Below are 22,449 nucleotides of genomic sequence, written 5' to 3' on the forward strand. Positions count from 1 at the left end.
CTGTGTTTTGCACATTGGTTGTGTGCCCGCCCAGTTGAGTGCGATCTTTCTTGATTCTATTATTGTTCTTGCAACGGACTGGGCATGCTTGCGCGGATATTAGTCTCCAGGCTGCATAAGTAAGCATTTTGCATAAAATGCATAAGGCTGCATTTTGATAATAAATTTACTTGGAACTTTGTATGTTCCTGTCAGAATAAAAGGCGAGGAAAACAAGTTTAGGGAACCTTGATTTTCAAGAGATATTGAGGCCCTGGTTAAGGAGGAGGAGGCGCACAGTAGGTATAGGCAGGTAGGAACAAATGAGGTACTTGTGGAGTATAAGAAATGCAAGAGGACACTTAAGGAGGAAACCGGGAGGCTAAAAGAAGGCATGAGGTTGCCCAAGCAGACAAGGTGAAGGAGAATCCTAACAGATTCTACAGATACATTAGGAGCAAAAGGATAGTAAGGGACAAAATTGGTCAATGTTCAAAATAAATTTATTCTCCGAGTACATATACATACCTGAGATTTGTTTCGGGGATGTACTTGGTCCTCTGGAAGATCAGAACGGTAATCTATGTGTGGAGCAGAGAGATGGGGGAGATCTTAAATGGATTTTTAGCATCTGTATTTACTCGGGACAACGGACAGAGTCTAGAAGTGGGGCAAAGCAGCAGTGAGGTCCTACTGGAATTCAGAAGGTTGAGAGATCATCTTATAGAAACATAAAACTGAGAAAGAGGTAGATACGATAGAGGCAGGAAATTTGTTTCCACTGGTAGGTGAGACTAGAACTAGGGGACATAGCCTCAAGATTCAGGAGGAGTAGGCTTAGGATGAAGATGAGGAGGAATTGCTTTTCCCAGAGAGTGGTGAATCCGTGGAATTCTCTGCCCGATGAAGCAGTGGAGGCTACCTCAGTAAATACATTTAAGACAAGGTTGGATAGAGTTTTGCATAGTAGGGGAAGTAAGAGTTATGGGGGAAAGGCAGGTTGATGGAGATGAACCCATGGCCAGATCAGCCATGATCTTATTGAATTGTGGGAAAAGCAGAGGGGAGTAGTAGAGGGTTGTCTCTCTGACTAATGAAGTGCTGCAGGGATCAGTGCTGGATCTGCTGTTGTTTGTCATCTACATCAATGATCTGGATGATAAGGTGGTAAACTGGATCAGCATCTTTGCGGATGACACAAGATTGGGGGTGTAGTGGACAGCGAGAAGGACTATCACAGCTTGCAGCAGAATCTGGACCAGATCCTGAAATGGGCTAAAAATGTCAGATGGAATTTAATGCAGACAAGTGTGAGGTGTTGCACTTCAATCGGATCAGCCAGGCTTACACAGTGAACGGTCAGGCACTAAGGAGTGTGGTAGAACAAAGGGATCTGGGAATACAGATAGAGTTGTAAAGACTTTAGGCACTTCATAAATTGAAGTGTTCAGTACAGGAGTAGGAATGTAATGCTGAAGTTGTATAAGACATTGGTAAGATCTAATTTGGAATATTGTGCACAGTTCTGGTCACCTACCTACAGGAAGATGTAAACAAGTTTGAAAGAATGCAGAGAAAATTTACAAGAATGTTGCGGGGTCTGAGGACCTGAGTTGTAAGGAAATATTGAATTGATGAGGACTTCATTCCTTGGAACGAAGAAGATTGAGAGGAGATTTGATAGTGGTATACAAAATTATGAGGGGTATAGATAGAGTAAATGCCAGCAGGCTATGTCCACTAGGGTTGGGTGGGACTACAACCAGAGGTCATGTGTAAAGGTGAGATATTCAAAGGGAACATGAGGGGAACTTCTTCACTCAGAAGGTGGTGAGAGTGTGAACGAGCTGCCAGCACTAGTGGTGGATGTGGGTTCAATTGCAACGTTTAAGAGAAATTTGGATAGGGAGGGCATGGGGAGCTATAGTGCGGGGTCAGATCGATGGGACTAGGCAGATTAATGGTTCAGCACAGACTCAATGGGTCAAAAGGCCTGCTTCTGTGCCGTCATGTTCTGTGACTCTACGTGGAAGGTTGTGGTAGGTTGCATTGGAATATAGACAGGATGTGGAGCTGGGCAGAAGAATAGCAGAGAGAGTTCAGTCTGGTAAAGATGGAGGTGATACACTTCGTGTAGCAGTAAAACCAAAACAAAATTAATTGCTGCTAGCCTGCAACCACCACTGAGTCGCGTAACCACCCCCCCCCCAGCTCCAATGATTGCTCCCACAGTTGAGTTATTTATTCATCTTTTATTGGTGTAAGAGGTTTCTTCTTTTATGTTACTGCGTAGGCTAATTAAAATGGCTTCTTCGTTATGTTAACTGCTGAGAAAGTCCTCCCACTAGCGGTTTGTTTGGATTATCTTACTGATAAGAGGATGAACGCACCAATTGGAATAGATGTTATTCTTTCCGTGTGTCTGTAAGTTATTGTGATGCGCGGGTTTTTGGGCAGAAGGCACGAGAGAGAGAGAGAGAGGATGGACAAGGTGCTGTGAGTCGGTGAATGGGGTCGGATCCCGAGCAGAAGTCCGAGGTCCAGGGTGTTCAGCGAGGAGAGGAGACAGAGACGGACTCGTGTGGAGCGTCTGGTTGACCTCCATTGTTGATACCAGGCGGCAGGTCGAGGTGGTCCGAGGGGATCGCAGGGTGAAGAAGGAGGGTCCTGAGCTCCAACTGTTTGTGCACGAAGAGATTGAACTTTGATAAGTGTGGCGCCTTTTATTTTCCTTTTATATTTTATTAATTATATAGTCCAGTAATATCTATAAACTGTAATTCATTTAATCGTATCTGGTGTATTGTCTGTTATTTGGGCAGGGTGGGGTACCTCACACAGCATCCACACAAACTAATTACCCAGTTTGGCGGGGCCGAGGGCTGTTTCCCTAGACGACAGCGAGTTGAGTGACCCTGAGGCTGGCCCGGGGGGCTACATTGGCAATTAGCAAATGTACAATCTTGAAGGGATGAAACTTCAGCGTATCCAAGTGGAAGCTAAGCACTATCCAGCGATATTAAGCATTATCTCAGTGACAGATACCACATCCGCCGGTCCCAAGCTACAAACTGGCCCAAAATAAGCAAGAATACGTAACTTATTCCCATCACCTCTGCCACGCCCTTACTCATAATAAATATGCAACACAGAATACGAAGCAGATAGAGAACAGCTACATGTCTCCCACAGTTTGGAAGGCCAAACGTGAAGGCAGAGTGCAAGGATTCTTAGCAGAGTGGAGGAACAGAGGGATCTTGGGCATCCACGTCCACAGACACCTCAGAGTTGTGGCACAGGTTAGGTGTACGGTCCGTTGGCCTTCATTAGTCGGGGGATTGAGTTCAACAGCCGTGAGGCAATGTCGCAGCTCTGCAAAACCCTAGTCAGACCACGCAGGAGTATCGTGTTCAGTTCTGGTGGCCTCATTACAGGAAGGAGCTGGAAGCTTTAGAGACGGTGCGGAGCGGATTAACCAGGATGCTGCCGGATTGGAGAGCATGTTTTATACGGACAAATTGAGCGAGCTTGGGCTTTTCTCTCCAGCACAAACAAGGATAAGTTGAAGGAACATCTAAAGAAGATAACACAAAATGATTGGTGCCTGGAGTGCCAGGGGAGGTGGTAGATAAGGACATTTAAGAAACTCTGAGATAGGCTTATCCTCCAAGAGGACCACAACCTTGTTGTAGGGTTTGGAGGCTTGCATTCCTCAATGACCCAGAGAGCGATGTTGGCTGGAGTCAGGGCTTTATGCTTTGGCTCTTGACAGGGTCACCCATGCCAAACAGGGTCAAAGGGCAGAGGCCAGACTAAGAGTGGTCCACCAATCCTCCAGGTTTGGGGGTTCAACTCAGAGCTAACAACCCTGACTGGTCAACAAAAGTTATGGAAACGGCAATGAAGAAACCTTCTACATCTGAGTGTGACGGTATTCCTGAGTCTCCACCCGGGATTTGCGTGACTAACAGTGGTGAAAACCAAGAGGAAGCTACTGACACGATGAAGGAAGCCCTGAACACCACAGGAGATGGAGGACCTTCATTGTTGTCCTAAACGCCAGCGGCGTAAGAGGCAGTAAGTAGATAGACTTATTTATAAGGTGTAGGAAGCTGAAGGGTTCTGGGCTGTAGGAGGGAAGGTTTAGATTGATCATTAACTAAGTTTATATACACTCAGTTACCTAATAAAGTGGCCAGTGAATGTATGTTCATGGTCTTCTGCTGCTGTAGCCCATCCACTTCAAGATTCAACATGTTGTGTGTTCAGAGATGCTCTTCTGCACACCACTGTTATAATGTGTGATTATTTGAGTTACTGTCACCTTCCTGTCAGCTTGAACCAGTCTGGCCATTCTCCTCTGACTTCCCTCAACAAGATGTTTTTACCCACAGATTTGCTGCTCACTGGGTGTTTTTTTGTTTCTCATGCCATTCTTTATAAACTCTAGAGACTGTTGTGCATGAAAATCCCGGGAGAACAGCAGTTTTTGAGATACTCAAACCACCCAGTCTGGCACCGACAATCGTACCACGGTCAAAGTCACTTAGATCATATTTCTCCCCTATTCTGATGTTTGGTCTGAAAAATAACTGAACCTCTTGACCATGTCTGCATGCTTTTATAGATTGAGTTGCTGCCACGTGATTGGCTGATTAGATATTTGTATTAACAAGGTGTACCTAATAAAGTGGCCACTGTGTGCGTGCAATTGAAAGGAAGGATTGCCAGCCCAAAATATTGGAAGTAATCAACGTTATTACACCTATTGAAATTGTATTAAATCACCTACTGTTACATTTGATGTACTTGTTTGAGAGACTCAACTGAGAGGGCTCCAAAATATCTGCTTGTTGTGATGAATACATACCTCGATATCGCCAGCCTCAGTGTCTCTCTGCTCAGTTGGATGAGAGTCACAGTAGAATGAGATGATGTAGTTTGTCATTACGTGATACATGTGCGCATTGCAGAGTGCAGTCTGAAGTGTGCACTCTGTGGTGTCTGTGGTGCGTGGGAGCAGGGGGATCCTAGTGGGGTCTGAGTGTGGTGGGCGGGGCTGAGGGGGTCTGTGTGGTGGGCGGGGCTGAGGGAGGTCAGTGTGGTGGGCGGGGCTGAGGGAGGTCAGTGTGGTGGGTGGGGCTGATGGAAGTCTGTGTGGTGGGCGGGGCTGAGGGGGTCTGTGTGGTGGGCGGGGCTGAGGGAAGTCTGTGTGGTGGGCGGGGCTGAGGGAGGTCAGTGTGGTGGGCGGGGCTGAGGGAGGTCTGTGTGGTGGGCGGGGCTGAGGGAGGTCAGTGTGGTGGGCGGGCTGAAGGAGGTCAGTGTGGTGGGCGGGGCTGAAGGAGGTCAGTGTGGTGGGCGGGGCTGAGGGAGGTCAGTGTGGTGGGCGGGGCTGAGGGGGTCTGTGTGGTGGGCGGGGCTGAGGGAGGTCAGTGTGGTGGGCGGGGCTGAGGGAGGTCTGTGTGGTGGGCGGGGCTGAGGGAAGTCTGTGTGGTGGGCGGGGCTGAGGGAGGTCTGTGTGGCGGGCGGGGCTGAGGGAGGTCTGTGTGGCGGGCGGGGCTGAGGGAAGTCTGTGTGGTGGGCGGGGCTGAGGGAGGTCAGTGTGGTGGGCGGGGCTGAGGGAGGTCTGTATGGTGGGCGGGGCTGAGGGAGGTCTGTGTGGTGGGCGGGGCTGAGGGAGGTCAGTGTGGTGGGCGGGGCTGAGGGAGGTCTGTGTGGCGGGCGGGGCTGAGGGAGGTCTGTGTGGCGGGCGGGGCTGAGGGAGATCAGTGTGGTGGGCGGGGCTGAGGGAAGTCTGTGTGGTGGGCGGGGCTGAGGGAAGTCTGTGTGGTGGGCGGGGCTGAGGGAGGTCTGTGTGGTGGGCGGGGCTGAGGGAGGTCTGTGTGGTGGGCGGGGCTGAGGGAAGTCTGTGTGGTGGGCGGGGCTGAGGGAGGTCTGTGTGGTGGGCGGGGCTGAGGGAGGTCTGTGTGGTGGGCGGGGCTGAGGGACGTGTATGTGGTGGGCGGGGCTGAGGGAGGTCAGTGTGGTGGGCGGGGCTGAGGGAGGTCAGTGTGGTGGGCGGGGCTGAGGGAGGTCAGTGTGGTGGGCGGGGCTGAAGGAGGTCAGTGTGGTGGGCGGGGCTGAGGGAGGTCAGTGTGGTGGGCGGGGCTGAAGGAGGTCAGTGTGGTGGGCGGGGCTGAAGGAGGTCAGTGTGGTGGGCGGGGCTGAGGGAAGTCTGTGTGGTGGGCGGGGCTGAGGGAAGTCTGTGTGGTGGGCGGGGCTGAGGGAGGTCTGTGTGGTGGGCGGGGCTGAGGGAGGTCAGTGTGGTGGCGGGGCTGAGGGAGGTCTGTATGGTGGGCGGGGCTGAGGGAGGTCTGTGTGGTGGGCGGGGCTGAGGGAAGTCTGCGTGGTGGGCGGGGCTGAGGGAGGTCTGTGTGGTGGGCGGGGCTGAGGGAGGTCAGTGTGGTGGGCGGGGCTGAGGGAGGTCAGTGTGGTGGGCGGGGCTGAGGGAGATCTGTGTGCGGCGGACATGCTGAATTTCTTTACCCTCCTGAGGAAATAAAGGTGTGTTGAGCCTTTCTGGCCGTGGTGTCTATGTATTTGGCGATTGGTGGAAGTCTCAATCTCAGCACCTTTGATGTAGGCGAGCTTGTGCACCTCCCCCTGCTTTGCAGACTTTGATGGAAAGGTTGTTGTCATGACACCGTCTTAATAAACTCCATATCTCCTGAGGGAAAAATGTTAGGTTTTTTTTTCCCCTTTGTACACTAATATATAGAATGATCTGTTGGCATGCAAAGCCTGTCACTGTACCTTGATATTAATCAATAACCCCTCTGTCCCTCCCGTGATTATCCTTTGAACCCTCTCTGACACACATCACGGGCTAAGCCCTCCCACCTTTGAGCGCTGGCGATATCCACATAGGGCACTGTCGCAGTAAAGTAGCATCCGTCATCAGGGCCACCACCACCACCCAGGTCATGCTCTCTTCTTGCTGCTGTGGTTTATCGCTGATTCTATTGTGTTTTCTTTGCGAATGTCCACAAGAAAATGAATCTCAAGGTTGTATATGTGACATGTAAGTGGTGTCTGCAACCAGTCCATCACAGGCAAAGCTCTCCCAACCACTGAAACATTTACACAGAGCGCTGCTACAGAAAGCAACCACCCATCATTAAAGACCCCCACCATCCAGGCCATGCTCTCTTCTCGCTGCTGCCATCAGGAAGGAGATACAGCAGCCTTAGGTCCCACCCCACCAGGATCAGGAACAGTTATTACCCTTCAACTACCAGACTCCTGAACCTGCATAGATAACTCCACTCGCCTCAACTCTGCAAACCTGCAGACTCATTTTCAATGAATCTTTACAACTCACGTTCTTAGTGTTATTTTGCTTATTTGAAGTTTGCCTTCTTTTGCACATTGTTGTTTGTCAGTCTTTATGTATGGTTTTTTCATACATTCTACAGTACTTCTTTATTTTTTCCATCAATGTCCGCAAGAAAATGAACCTCGAGGTTGTATACGGGAACATATACGTACTTCGATAATAAGTTTGTTTCTTCTCCTTCACGGATGCTGCCCGACCTGCTGAGTTTTTCCAGCATTTCAAAGTACATGTCACAATATATACAACCTGAGATTCATTTTCTTGCGGAATAGAAAATACAATGAAAAACTACACACAAAGACCGACAAGCAACCATGAGCTAAAGACAAATAGTGCAAATACAAAAAAAATCAATAAATGTTGAGAAGTTACGTTGTAGAGTCCTTGAAAGTGGAGTCCACGGGTTGTGGAATCAGTTTAGTGTTGAGGTGGGTGAAGTTATCTATGCTGGTTCAAGAACCTGGTGTTTGAGGGTAAAAACTGTTCCTGAACCTGGTGGTGTGGGACTTGCGGCTCCTGTACCTCCTTTCCGATGGAGCTTGGCTCAATTGGTGGGGTCCCTGTTGACGGATGCTGCTTTCCTGCGACAGCACTCAATGCAGATGTGATCAACGAGTGGGGAGGGATTCAGCTCTGATGGACGAGGCTGGATCCACTACTTTTTATATATCAGCATTTCCATGCCAGGCCGTGAAGCTACCGGTCAGTAAAGCAGCTGCCGTATCTCTCGTGACTGTGATTCACAGATGTTGCACAGGGCATATGGAGTGACTCTGGCAACAGTGCGGAGGGAGAGCGCAGACGATCTGCTGCTCTCGGGACAAAGAGTTGGGTGCCGGTTCTGAAGCGCCATTGTAGTGCAACACTGCCATCTAGTGGTGGTCAAATCACAAACAAGAGAAAATCTGCAGACATCAAAGTTGCTGGTGAACACAGCAGGCCAGGCAGCATCTCTGGGAAGAGGTACAGTCGACGTTTCAGCCGAGACCCTTCGTCAGGACTAACTGAAGGAAGAGTGAGTAAGGGATTTGAAAGTTGGAGGGGGAGGAGGAGATCCGAAATGATAGGAGAAGACAGGAGGGGGAGGGATGGAGCCAAGAGCTGGACAGGTGATTGGCAAAAGGGGGATACGAGAGGATCATGGGACAGGAGGTCCGGGAAGAAAGAAAAGGTGGGGGGGGACCCAGAGGATGGGCAAGAGGTATATTCAGAGGGTCAGAGGGAGAAAAAGGAGAGGGAGAGAAAGAATGTGTGTATAAAAATGAGTAACAGATGGGGTACGAGGGGGAGGTGGGGCCTTAGCGGAAGTTTGCGAAGTCAATGTTTATGCCATCAGGTTGGAGGCTACCAGACGGAATATAAGGTGTTGTTCCTCCAACCTGAGTGTGGCTTCATCTTTACAGTAGAGGAGGCCGTGGATAGACATGTCAGAATGGGAATGGGATGTGGAATTAAAGTGTGTGGCCACTGGGGATCCAGCTTTCTCTGGCGGACAGAGCGTAGATGTTCAGCAAAGCGGTCTTCCAGTCTGCGTCGGGTCTCGCCAATATATAAAAGGCCACATCGGGAGCACCGGACGCAGTATATCACCCCAGTCGACTCACAGGTGAAGTGTTGCCTCACCTGGAAGGACTGTTTGGGGCCCTGAATGTGGTAAGGGAGGAAGTGTAAGGGCATGTGTAGCACTTGTTCCGCTTACACGGATAAGTGCCAGGAGGGAGATCAGTGGGGAGGGATGGTGGGGACGAATGGACAAGGGAGTTGTGTAGGGAGCAATCCTGCGGAATGCAGAGAGAGCGCGGGGAGGGAAAGATGTGCTTAGTGGTGGGATCCCGTTGGAGGTGGCGGAAGTTACTGAGAATAATATGTTGGACCCGGAGGCTGGTGGGTGGTAGGTGAGGACCAGGGGAACCCTATTCCTAGTGGGGTGGCGAGAGGATGGAGTGAGAGCAGATGTACGTGAAATGGGGGAGATGTGTTTAAGAGCAGAGTTGATAGTGGAGGAAGGGAAGCCCCTTTCTTTAAAAAAGGAAGACATCTCCCTCGTCCTAGAATGAAAAGCCTCATCCTGAGAGCAGGTGCGGTGGAGACGAGGAATTGCGAGAAGGGGATGGCGTTTTTGCAAGAGACAGGTGAGAAGAGGAATAGTCCAGATCTGCAGAGCTGGGAATCTAGTGTTGGAACAGTTTTTTTCCCAAGCTCTCGGGACTTTTATTATGCGTCTTTTAAATACAAGATTAATTTGTCATATGTATATCACAACATAAGACCATAAGACATAGGAGCAGAATTAGGCCACTCTGCTCCGTCATTCCATCATGACCGATCCCAGATCCCACTCAACCCCCTACACCTGGCCTTCTCGCCATATCCTTCAATACCCTGACCGATCAGGAAACCATCAACTTCCACCTTAAATATACACATGGACTTGGCCTCCACCGCAGTCTGTGGCAGAGCGTTCCACAGATTTACCACTCTGGCTAAAAAAATTCCTCCTCACCTCTGTTCTAAAGGGTCACCCTTCAGTTTTGAGGCTGTGCCCTCTAGTTCTGGATACTTCCACCATAGGAAACATCCTCTCCGCGTCCACCCAATATTCCTTTCAATATTCAGTAGGTTTCAATGAGATTCCCCTGCATTCTTCTAAATTCCAGTGAGTATAGGCACAAAGCTGCCAAACGCTCCTCACATGTTAACCTCTTCATTCCCAGAAATTCCTCTGGACTCTGTCCAATAACAGCACATCCTTTCTGACATATGGGGCCCAAAACTCTTGACAATTCTCCAAGTGCGGCCTGACTAGCCTCAGCGTTATCTCCTTGTGTTTATGTTCTGTTCCCTTTGAAATAAATGTCAGATTTGCCTTCTTTATCACAGACTCAACCCGTAAATTAACCTTCTGGGAGTCTTGCGCGAGTCCCTCTGCACCTCTGATGTTTGAACCTTCTCCCCATTTAGATAATAGTCCCCACTATTGTTCCTTTAAAATGCATTATCATACATTTCCCAACACTGTATTCCATCTGCCATTTATTTGCCCATTCTTTCAATTTGTCTAAGTCCTGCTGCAATTGCATTGCTTCCTCAGAACTACCTACCCCTCCACCTATCTTTTTATCATCTGCAAACTTTGCCACAAGGCCATGAATTCCACGATCTAAATCATTAACAAACAATGTGAAAAGCAGCAGTCCCAATACTGACCCCTGAGAAACACCAGTAGTCACTGGCAGCCAACCAGAAAAGGCCCCCTTTCTTCCCACTCACTGTCTCCTGCCTGTCAGCCATTCTTCTATCCATGCCAGTATATTTCCTGTAACACCATGGGATTTTATCTTGTTAAGCAGCCTCATGTGTGGCACCTTATCAAATGCCTTCTGAAAATCCAAGTAAATGACATCCACTGCCTCTCCTTTGTCCATCCAACTTGTTACTTCCTTAAATTCGTAAGGCCAGTGATGTTGTGGGGATGGAACTGGACTCTCTCACGGTGGTGTCTGAAAAGAGAATGCTGTCCAAGTTGCATGCCATCTTGGACAATGTCTCCCATCCACCACATAATGTACTGGGTGGGCACAGGAGTACATTCAGCCAGAGACTCATTCCACCGAGATGCAGCACGGAGCGTCATAGGAAGTCATTCCTGCCTGTGGCCATCAAACTTTACAACTCCTCCCTTGGAGTGTCAGACACCCTGAGCCAATAGGCTGGTCCTGGACTTACTTCTTAATTTACTGGCGTAATTTACATATTACTACTATTTATTATTTATGGTGCAACTGTAACGAAAACCAGTTTCCCCCGGGATCAATAAAGTATGACTATGACTAAATAACCCTTAATAGATTTTTCAGGCAAGATTTTCCTTTACAGAAACCATGCTGACTTTGACTTATTTTATCATTAGTCTCCAAGTACCCCGAAACCACATCCTTATAATAGACTCCAACACTCTCCTGTCAGATTCCGCCTTCCCCAGCTCTTTATCTACATCAACTTCTCAGCTCTTTAATTCACCACTCCCTCGCTCCAAGTTTCACCTTTCACCTCGGGTCTTGACTTCCTCCTCCCCCCCCCCTCTTACTCTGACTTCTCAGTCCTGGTGAAGGGTCTCGGCCCGAAACGTGGACCGTTTACTCTCTTCCACAGAAGCTGCCTGGCCTGCTGAGTTCCTCCAGCGTTTTGTGTGCGTTGCCATGCGGTTTGCTTCAGTCGTACCGAGGCAGTTTTGTAAATCGTCCACACGGATCATTCAGAAACGATGAACACCGAGGGAGGGGCGGAGAGGGGGTGTGCCGAGTCGCACCAGGCTCTTTGTGTAAGAGTGCTAAGAGTCAGATTAGATGCAGAGCCACGTAAACATGCCCGTGGTCGCGCTCCGTCTTCTGGTTGGGGTGGTTGAGATGAGGGAAGAGAGAAAAGCATTGCCCTTGTTCTGAATGGATCAGGTAGGGCTGGTTGGGATGGATTGTGCTGGCCAGCGGGGAGCCCAGGTGGGAGGGTAGCGTCCAGGTGAGGGCCACATCGGTGATACCAGGTATCAGTATCTCAAGAGGCAGAGATTGCCTTCACCCGCACCCCTAGGTAGTGGAACAGGGACTGCCCAGCATCTCTCTCCACCCACCCCAACTCCCATGACATCCAAGATGCCCTGAGGGATTGTCCAGTCGGCCCTTCAGCAACAAGGGGTTTGCCCCTCCCCATGGGCAGAGGTCGTCTCCTCTGAATTCAGCGGAGCGTCTGGGCAATGAGTGATCCCCACCTCACCCCCTCCCACCCCCAGGCCAACCTCTGGACAGTTCCCACACCGATGGGAAGGGCTGACTGCAAGACCGGAGTGATCGGGATGTTGGTCCGGAGTCCGCACTCATTATCATCGGCGAGTCCTGGGTCGATGCCCAAGATTGATCGGAAGTCCAGCTGTCACAGCCCGACGGCCAGAGCCACGGGTCCCTGAGTCCGCTGAAGGCTTGAGGACTGTGTGTAAGAGTGGGTGGGAAGGGGAAAGGGGGACTTGTTTTTGCTGCTTGTGCTCTGTGTTGTTGTACTGAGCACCGTGGACACTGGACATGCTATGCTGGCACCGGAATGTGTGGCAACACTTGCGGGCTGCCCCCGGCACACCCCTGGGTGTGTTGGCTGTTCACGCAAACGACACATTTCAGCACACGTGATGAATACACTAGTCTGAACCCGAACCAATCTGATGGATCTGGGCAGTTAGAGACGCGGTCTGTGAAAGGAGAAGAGGGTTGTCCTATCGCACCCCCCCACACACACACACACCCCTCCCGTTAGCTTCAGAAAAGCCTCTCCCTGCAGGCAGGTGGAGAGCGAGGCGGGCCCCCAATGGGTGCGGCTCAGGAACTGCCTCCTCAGGTGCGGATCTCGGGACCTCTCCGGCTTTAGCCCCTCGACACACTCCCTTCTGTCCATCTGTCCCTCCGTCTGCCGGAGGGCAGCATCTTCCTCCTGATCTCGGCTGGCACCTTCACCTCCCCCTCCCCCGAGCAGGAGAGAAGGTCCATGGCCTGCCGCAGTCTCGGGGTGCCGAATCCCGCCTGCTTCCCCCTGAGGAACCAACAGACGGGATCTCAGAATGAACTGTCTTCCGGTGACCGGTGATACAGGACACAGGATGTCCACTCCAGTGCCCCATCAGATGCCAATTCCAGTGGGGGGGGGGGGGAGAAAGAGGTAATGATTGGGAAGCTCCCTTCCTGCAGTGGTGTGCTCCTTCCTCACCACCCTCGTCACCCCTCCCACAGCGCGGTGATTCCTCCCCACCACCGCTCCCACAGCGCGGGTCTCCTCCCTCATGGCCCTCCGACAGTGCAGGGCTCCCTCCCTGCCGCCCCTCTCACAGCGTGGGGGATCCCTCCTCGTCACCCTCCCACACGCGGGACTGCCTCGCCACCCCTCCCACAGCACGGCTCCCTCCTCGTTGCCCTCCCACAGCAGAGAGCCCCGCTCTGTTGGAGGGATGGCGAGGAGGGAGCCCTGCTGTCGGAAGGGCAGTGAGGAAGCTGACCCACGCTGTGGGGAGGAAAGACCGCGCTGTGTAGGGCTCCCACAGCGCAGGGATCCCTCTTCGCCACCCCTGACAGAGTGGGGCTCTCTCCTCACCATCCCTCCCGCATCGTGGAGTTCCCTCCTCCTCGTCCCTCCTACATCGTGGAGCTCCGTCCTCCTCGTCCCTCCTACATCGTGGAGCTCCCTCCTCCTCGTCCCTCCTACATCGTGGAGCTCCCTCCTCCTCGTCCCTCCTACATCGTGGAGCTCCCTCCGCCTCGTCCCTCCTACATCGTGGAGCTCCCTCCTCCTCGTCCCTCCTACATCGTGGAGCTCCCTCCTCCTCGTCCCTCCTACATCGTGAAGTTCCCTCCTCCTCGTCCCTCCGACATCGTGAAGTTCCCGCCTCCTCGTCCCTCCTACATCGTGGAGCTCCCTCCGCCTCGTCCCTCCTACATTGTGGAGTTCCCTGCTCACCGTCCCTCCCACAGAGCAGGGTTCTCTCCCCACCACCCTTCTGTACCTCGAGAGTGGGGGTACCCCGGTGAGCGTGTTGTGTGAAGGGTGGTGATGACCTGGTAAGACTGCACGGCACTTGGTGAGCGTGCACGTCTCTCGGCTAGCACGTGTGGCCCTCGGCTGGCGTGCATGTCTCGGCTAGCACGTGTGGCCCTAGGCTGGCGTGCACGTCTCTCGGCTAGCACGCGTGGCCCTCGGCTGGGGTGCACGTCTCTCGGCTAGCACGCTTGCCCTCGGCTGGGGTGCATGTCTCGGCTAGCACGTGTGGCCCTAGGCTGGCGTGCATGTCTCGGCTAGCACGCGTGGCCCTAGGCTGGCGTGCACGTCTCTCGGCTAGCACGCGTGGCCCTCGGCTGGCGTGCACGTCTCTCGGCTAGCACGCATGGCCCTCGGCTGGCGTGCACGTCTCTCGGCTAGCACGCGTGGCCCTCGGCTGGCGTGCACGTCTCTCGGCTAGCACGCATGGCCCTCGGCTGGCGTGCACGTCTCTCGGCTAGCACGTGTGGCCCTAGGCTGGCGTGCATGTCTCGGCTAGCACGCGTGGCCCTAGGCTGGCGTGCACGTCTCTCGGCTAGCACGCGTGGCCCTCGGCTGGCGTGCACGTCTCTCGGTTTGCACTCACTGGTGCAGTTTGGATCCGTGGTGGCGGACTGAACGCGCCTGTGACGTGTGACGCCTCTGAGCCACGGAAGTCAGTCTGTGTGCGAGAGCAGGGTCACGCTGACAGGAGCAGCAGTGAGCGACTCGGGGGTACAGATCCAGGGGAGACTTTATTTCTGATCTATAAAGCCACAAGGTTCTAAAATCATGATATCTGTGGAGCAGCCTGGAGAAGAGCTGCAGGAAACGAACGGTTTGTCGGTTTTGTACAAAAAGATGCACCTGTGCTTACAGTCAAAACACAAGTCAGCTCGGAGAGACAGACCTATTATATACAGAGCAGAGAGGGAGAGAGGCAGGTGAGAGGGAGGCACCGGAGGGTCGGAAAAGACAACTGGGGGGGGGGGGGACAGAGGGAAGTGGCAGGAGGGAGAGAAGGAAGGAGGAGGACTGGCGGGTGGGCAATGTGGGACGACAGAGACAGACAGGTGTGTGAGAGGATGTTAAGAGCGACGGGAAGCGAGATTGCTTGCCCCTCGCCTCCTGCGAGTCGCCGAACTCTTCGCCTGTGAGTGGGATCACATCTCCTTCCCCACCTAGGGGCAAGAGACAGGAGCAGTTAGCTCCTCATACCAGGGATGTCCACACTCCTCCCCCCAACAAGCTCGGGTGGGTGAACACCACCCCTCCACCCCTAACGGTGTCTGCAGGGGGTTGGGAGGGGGGAGTGCAGACCTCCTACCCCCTCCGTGGAGAACGAGGGCTGGAGGCGAGATCCCTCAAGAGGGATCTGCCCCAGGGGGTGGGTTGAACTGAGCTTTACAGGTGGGGTAACAAAGAAACGATGGGAGGAGGGGGAAGATGGAGAGTGGAGTGAGGAGGGGGCAGGAGAAAGCTGGAAACCAGTGTTCGGACGCTCTCTGTACCGGACGGAGCCCTTTGCTTAACCGGAATTGGGAGAGGGGGGCTGGGACTGAAACCCGGAACGGAAGGGTGCCAGGAGTGAAGGGGCTGCCTCGGAATTGCCCACTCTACCCCGAGTTCGAGGCAGGAGACAGTCCGGGGGAGTGGTTTGAAGGTCAGACTCTGCCCTCGGGATAGGCTGCTCGTGTTCCCCTGTGGGGAGAGAATCCCAAGACGGAAAGCGCGCTGGGATTGAGGGGAACACCCGCGGAAATCCCCGCTCCTGTTTTACCACAGCAGAAGAGTGGGGTTTGGATGTCATACTCTGGTCTTGGGGTGAATGGAAACTTGCTCCCCTGTGGGACAGGGGAGTGGGGGTGTGTATCCCGGAACAGAAGGATGCTGGGGCTGAAGGGGGGCTGCCCTCTGAAACCCAACTCCAACTGAGTCCCAGGCAGGAGGGAAACGGAGAGAGGGGTTTGAAGGCCTTAGGGTCGGGGGGTTGGGGAACAGAAGAGAGCTGGGACTCCCTTGGAAAACCCCATTCCACCTCCAGAGAAAGACAGTGTAGATCCAGTGCCCCCATAGGAGGCAGGAACCCCCACCCCACACACGCACACACACACACACACACACACGCACACACACGCACACGCACACACACGCACACGCGCACACACACACACTCGCACGCTCAGTCGCCACCTCCTCCTCGACCCCACGCCCCGTCCTCCCCTCCCCACCTCGGGCTCGCCTGGGCTGCTCGGCCCTCAGCAGCAGCCGCCAGTGCTGGGTTTGACGGGCGTGCTGTCGATTTTCAGGTTCGGCCTCTCGCCGCCCGCGGTCGCCCCCGGCCCCATCCGCTTCTTAATCTCGGCTGCCATGGTCACGAAGGCCTGCTCCACGTTGGTGGCGTTCTTGGCGCTCGTCTCCAGGAACGGTATGCCCAGCGAGTCCGCAAATTCCTGCTGGGGGAGGGGGGGGATGGAAAACACGAGGCTTGTCAGTGGGAGCAGCTTGTGGGTGTGTGTCTGTCTGTCTGTTGTTTCTGTGTTTGTATGCGTGTGTCTGGGATTGGACCCACCTTCGCTGTTGTGTAATCCACCACCTTCTTCGTCGTGAGGTCGCACTTGTTGCCGACTAACAGCTTGTTGACATTTTCGCTGGCGTACCGGTCAATCTCCTGCAGCCACTGCTTTACGTTGTTGTAGGACTCCTGGTCGGGGGGAGAGCAGGGCAAGAATGTACAATGCTCAAAGAGGCACAGGAAAGGTTAGACAGCACGGTCACAGGCCCTTCGGCCCATCTCATCTGTGCCGGGCCACAACCTGAGCCGGACCCATTTTCCTGCAGTTAGCCCATGTCCGTCTAAACCTTTCCTATACATGTCTTTGAATTGTTATAATTATACCTGCCTCTCGTTCCATGTGTCCATCACCCTTTGTCCGTCATTGGCCCGTCTGGCAATTCCCCACCTTGCTGTCACCTCAGTAATTGGGCCTCAATCCCCTCGTCTACTTTCCAATCATTCCCAGTTCCACTAAATACACACACCTGCCTTCTGTCAGTAAAGGCAGGATTAAAAACCCCGTATCACAACAAGGAGCTGCCAGTTCGTTGGTCGACTCTTGTATGAGTAACCTCGTTTCATGGTTCTTTACGACTGTCAGTTCTAAGTTCCGCACCGTTTTCCTGGATTCTCTACGTGAACCTTGTCTCCGTGTCAAGACTCTCCTGGATACCTATTCCACGCTCACGACCGTGCTAACGCCTCTCGATCCTGCCTCCGTGCCTGTGTCCAGCACTTGGCCCCCCCCCCACCACAGCCACGTCCTTGCAACATTGTCCCCTCTCAACTTAAACCTCTGCCCTGTAGTTTTAGACTCCCTTAACCCCCAGGGAAAAAGATTATGACCGTCAAGTTTATCAATGTCACTCAGAATTTTATAAACCTCTGAGGTCACCCCCTCAGCCCCCTCCCACACTAGGTCCCAGTCTCTCCTCAAGTCCTGGCCACGTCCATGTCACCCCTCCAGTTTACTGACATCCTTCCTGTGAAACGGATAACCCGAACTGCACACAACTGGGGTGAGCGAGCTCGGGCTTTTCTCTTTAGATGAGGGGTGACTTGATGGCGCTATGCAAAGAGGATAAGAGGCAAAGATCGAATGGAGACTCTTACCCCAGGTTAATATGAAGGGGCACAACTGTAAAGTGCCTGGAGGAAAGTACAGGGTGGGGGGGGAGGGATGTATGAGGACGGTTTTTTACACAGAGACCAGGGGTTGCCAGGAACGTGCTGCCAGGGGTGGTGGTAGAGGCAGATACACTGGAGGAGACTATTAGAAAGGCACACAGATGAAAGAAAGATTGGGAGCTACAAGGGAGGAAAGGGTTAGATTGATCTTAATGTGGTTCAAAAAGTCAGCACAACACCGAGGGTCGAAGAGCCCTGTATAGTTCTGTGCTCTATGCTCTAATGTTCCAAGTTCGGTCTCTAAATCTAATATGACTTCCAATACTTGTATTAATGTTCCAAATGTTAAAGGCAAATCTACTAGACATCTTATTTACCACCCTGTCTACGTGTGTGTCCATTTTCAAGTTTCCATGTCCCTGTGCTCCTAGGTCTATCTGTTCCTCTATCTCTGAGCCAGACCATTCACCACGTATTGTAGTGGTTTAAGTTCACAAAATGTGACACTTGGCAACCTGTCCGGGCGGGAGGGAGAGGGGTTGGTAAGGGGTTCCTCCAATTAGCCAATGGGAATCCAATCTGATACAAGAGCAGCCAATCAGAGCCAAATCTGACACATATACGGCCAATCAGAATCCAACCCAAGGACTTCTTTAGGTCTGACCAGACTCACGTTGGCATGTTCTGTTGGGTGGAGTCTGTGGGGAGGGGCTCAATGGGGAGGAAAGGTTAGAAATTGGATAAAGGGGTCAATAGGGAGGGATTCCAAGGGTGAGAGGGGATTTGACGAGAGAGTCAATAGAGAGGAGCTTCAAGGGGCAGGTTTAAGGGAACAGAGGAGAGGATCAAAGAGGACCGGCTTTGGGGACTGGAGGAAGGAGTCTGAATGGGCAGAGGCCTCAAGCGATTGGAGGAAAGGGCTACAACAGGGAGGGGTGAGGGGTGAGGGGGTTGGAGATGGTATCAATAGATCAATTGTGGATGGGAGGGGTTCTGACGATCGATGGTGGACTGCAGGAGGGGTTCTGCTGATGAAGTTGTATTGGAGGAGGGTTTCTGGTAATGAGGTGGATCGAAGGTCTATCAGACGTGACGGTTCACACTAGTCTCACCTGATCTGTGACATCATACACCACGATGATCCCGTGAGCTCCTCTGTAGTAACTCGATGTGATGGTCCGGAACCGCTCCTGACCGGCGGTGTCCCACTGTGGTCGGTGGTGGGAGAGAAAGAGAGACTGAGACAAATCTGTTGGAATTCTTTGAAGAAATAACAAGCAGAATAGACAAAGCAGAATCGGTTGATGTTGCGTACTTGAATTTCCGGAAGGCCTTTGACAAGGTTCCACACACGAGGCTGCTTGTCAAGTTACGAGACCATGGTATTTCTTACAGGAAAGACTCTATCATGGATAAAGTGCTGGCCAATCAGCAGGGGCAAAGAGTGGGAATAAAGGAAGCCTTTTCTGATTGGCTGCTGATGACTAGCGGTGTTCCACAGGGGTCGGTGTTGGGACCGAGTCTTTTTATTTATATGTCAATGATTTAGACGATGGAATTGATGGCTTTGCTGCAAAATTTGCAGACAATATGAGGATAGGTAGAGGGGCAGGTAGTTTTGAGAAAGTAGAGAGGCTACAGAAGGACTTAGGCAGATTAGGAGAACAGGCAAAGAAGTGGCAGATGGAATACAGTGTCAGGAAGTATATGGTCATGCACTTTGGTAGAAGTTGTTAAAGGGTAGACTATTTCCTAAATGGAGAGAAAATACAAAAATTTGAGGTGCAAAGGGACTTGGGAGTCCTTGTGCAGGATTCCCTAAAGGTTAATTTGCAGGTCGAGTCTGTGGTGAGGAAGGCAAATGCAATGTTCGCATTCATTTCAAGAGGACTAGAATATAAAAGCAAACATGTAATGTTGAGACTTTATAAAGCACTGGTGAGGCCTCACTTGGAGTATTGTGAGCAATTTTGGGTTCCTATCTTAGAAAGGATGTGCTGAAACTGGAGAGGGTTCAAAGTAGGTTCACAAACATTACTCCAGGATTGAGTGGCTTGTTATATGAAGAGTGTTTGATGGTTCTGGGCCTGGATTCACTGGAATTCAGAAGAATGAGGGGTGACCTCATCTATTGAATGGTGAAAGGCTTTGATAAGAGTGGATGTTGAGAGGATGATGGGAGAGTTGAAAACCAGAGGGCACAGCCTCAGGACGGAGGGATGTTCTTTTAGAACGGAGGTGAAGAGGAATTTCTTTAGCCAGAGAGTGGTGAATCTATAGAATTCATTGCCACAGGCAACTGTGGAGACCAAGTCTTTTTGTACATTTAAGGCAAAGGTTCACAGATTCTTGATTGGTCAGTGCACGAAGGGATACGGAGAGAAGGCAGGAGATTGGGGCTGAGAGGAAAATTGGATCAGCCATGATGAAATGGCGGAGCAGACTCGATGGGCCAAATGGCCTAATTCTGCTCCTATATCTTATAGTCTTAATCTTTCCTTATAACTCAAGTCCTCCAGACCGGCAACATCCTGCACTCTTTCAACCCTATTTGCACTTTTCCTGAAGGTAGGTGACCAAAACTCCAAATTAGGTCTCATCAATATCCAATACAACATCAACATAACATCTCATTTCCTGTACTCAATACATAGGATTTATGAAGGCCAATGTGCCAAAAGTTTTCTTTGCAAACTAGCCACCTGTGCTACCACTTTCAATGGACTATGGACCTGTATTCTCAGATCCCTTTGTTCTACCACACTCCTCAATGCCTGACCGTTCACTGTGTAAGACCGACCCTAGTCGGTCCTACTGAAGTGCAGCCTCACACTTGTCCGCATTAAGTTCCATCTGCTACTTTTCAGCCTATTTTTCCAGCTGGTCCAGATCTCGCTGCAAGCTCTGATAGTCTTCCTCGCTGTCCACTACACCCCCAATCTTGGTGCCATCCAGAAATTTGCTGATCCAGTTAACAAAATTTTCATCCAGATCACTGATAGATGACAAACAGCAATTGACCCAGCACTGATCCCTGCGGCACTCTGCTAGTCACAGGCCTCCAGTGAGAGAGGCAACCGTCCACTACCACTGTCTGGCTTTTCCCACATGAATGCCAAGCGACCGAACCTTCTTGACCATTCTAGAGCAGAATTAGGCCATTTTGGCCCATGGTGTCTGCTCCATCATTCCCTCTCAACCCAGTTCTCATGCCCTCTCCCTATAACCTTTGAGTCCTTACTAATCAAGACGGGTGGCAGTGGCGGAGATACGTCTTGACCAAAGGAGGAGTAAGGTGTTTCTTCCCTCCGCTAACCTTTAGGCAAGGTGTGGCATCTGCTTAGCCCCCCAGTCAGGGTCACATGAAGCCATGGGATCAGGTGGTTGTATAAGCAGTTAGTGTACGGTGTCTAAAGAAAGTATTCACCCCACTCCCCCCAAAAGATTTCATATTTTATTGTTTTGAGAAGTCACAAAATCAGTTAAATGGAGATCTGTTTTTGGAGACCTGTGTGCAGTCAAGGTGTTTCAATTGATTGTAGTAAAAATACACCTGTACCTGGAAGGTCCAACTGCTGGTGAGTCAGTATCCTGGCAAAAACTCCACCATGAAGACAAAAAGATACTCCAAGCAACTCCACGAAAAGGTTATTGAAAAGCACAAGTCAGGAGAGGGATACAAGAAAATTTCCAAGTCACTGAATTCCCCTTGGAGTATAGTTAAGTCAATCATCGAGAAATGGAAAGAATATGGCTCAGCTGTAAATCTGCCCTAGATTAGGCTGTCCTCAAATCCTGAGTGACTGTGCAAGAAGGGGACTAGTGAGGGAGGCCACCAAGTGACCCGTGACAACTCTGGAGGAGTTACAAGCTTCAGTGGCTGAGATGGGAGAGACTGTGCATACAACAACTGTTGCCCGGGTGCTTCACCAGTCACAGCTTTATGGGAGAGAAGAGAAAGCCACTGTTGAAAAAAAACACATGAAATCTCGGCTAGAGTTTTCCAGAAGGCATGTGGGAGACTCTGAAGTCGGCTGGAAGAAGGTTCTATGGGCTGATGAAACCAAAATTGAGCTTTTTGGGTATGAGACTAAACGCTACGTTTGGTGTAAGCCAAACACCACACATCATCAAAAACACACCATCTCTACTGTGAAGCACGGTGGTGGCTGCATCATGCTGTGGGGATGCTTCACTGTAGCAGGCCCTGGAAGGCTTGTGAAGGTAGGGGGTAAAATGAATGTAGCAAAATACAGGGAAATTCTGGAGGAAAACCTGATGCAGTCTGCAAGAGAACTGCGACTGGAGAGAAAATTCAAATTCCAGCAAGAAAATGACTCTAAGCATAAAGCCAAAGCTACACAGGAATAGCTTAAAAAACAACAAAGTTAATGTCCTGGAGTGGCCAAGTCCGAGTCCAGACCTCAATCCAATTCAGAATTTTTGGCTGGTCTTGAAAAGGGCTGTTCACTCACGATCCCCATGCAATCTGACAGAGTTTGAGCAGTTTTATAAAGAAGAATGGGGAAAAATTGGAGTGTCCAGATGTGCAAAGCTGATAGAGGCCTATCCACACAGACTCAATTGCTGCCAAAAGTGCATCTACTAACTTAAAGGGGGTGAATACTTATGCAATGGATTTTTTTCATATATTTGTAATTAATTTAGATCACTATGTAGAGATCTGTTTTCACTTTGACACGAAAGTCTTTTCTGATAACGTGTTTTTTAAAAAGCCAAATTAAATCCACTGTGATTGAATGTTGTAAAACAATAAAAGATGAAAACCTCCGGGGGGCTGGGGTGAATACTTTTCATAGGCACTGCACATCACAAGCCCTGGTGATGCGACCACTGACGC

The 22,449-nt window shown here is 51.3% G+C and overlaps 2 protein-coding genes across 4 annotated transcripts in view; one reads left to right on the forward strand and one right to left on the reverse strand.

Annotated features, from left to right (window-relative positions):
• rnaseh2c (ribonuclease H2, subunit C) overlaps positions 1–22,449 on the forward strand; it is a 515,876-nt gene that overhangs the window by 374,206 nt on the left and 119,221 nt on the right. The gene's annotated exons all lie outside the window — the stretch shown is intronic.
• rab1ba (zRAB1B, member RAS oncogene family a) overlaps positions 14,640–22,449 on the reverse strand; it is a 44,410-nt gene continuing 36,600 nt past the window's right edge. Inside the window, exons 4-7 of one of the 2 annotated variants that reach the window (XM_072245991.1) lie at positions 18,701–18,796; positions 16,476–16,607; positions 16,135–16,356; positions 14,640–15,084 (exon numbers count right to left, since the gene is read on the reverse strand). In XM_072245991.1, coding sequence (XP_072102092.1) covers positions 16,162–16,356; positions 16,476–16,607; positions 18,701–18,796 — 423 coding nt within the window. In that variant the 3' untranslated portion in view covers positions 14,640–15,084; positions 16,135–16,161. Of the gene's footprint in view, positions 15,085–16,134; positions 16,360–16,475; positions 16,608–18,700; positions 18,797–22,449 lie in introns of both variants that reach the window. The other variant, XM_072245990.1, reaches the window with a different exon arrangement.

Source organism: Mobula birostris, chromosome 28, assembly GCF_030028105.1.
Source record: "Mobula birostris isolate sMobBir1 chromosome 28, sMobBir1.hap1, whole genome shotgun sequence".
Lineage (NCBI taxonomy): Eukaryota > Metazoa > Chordata > Chondrichthyes > Myliobatiformes > Myliobatidae > Mobula > Mobula birostris.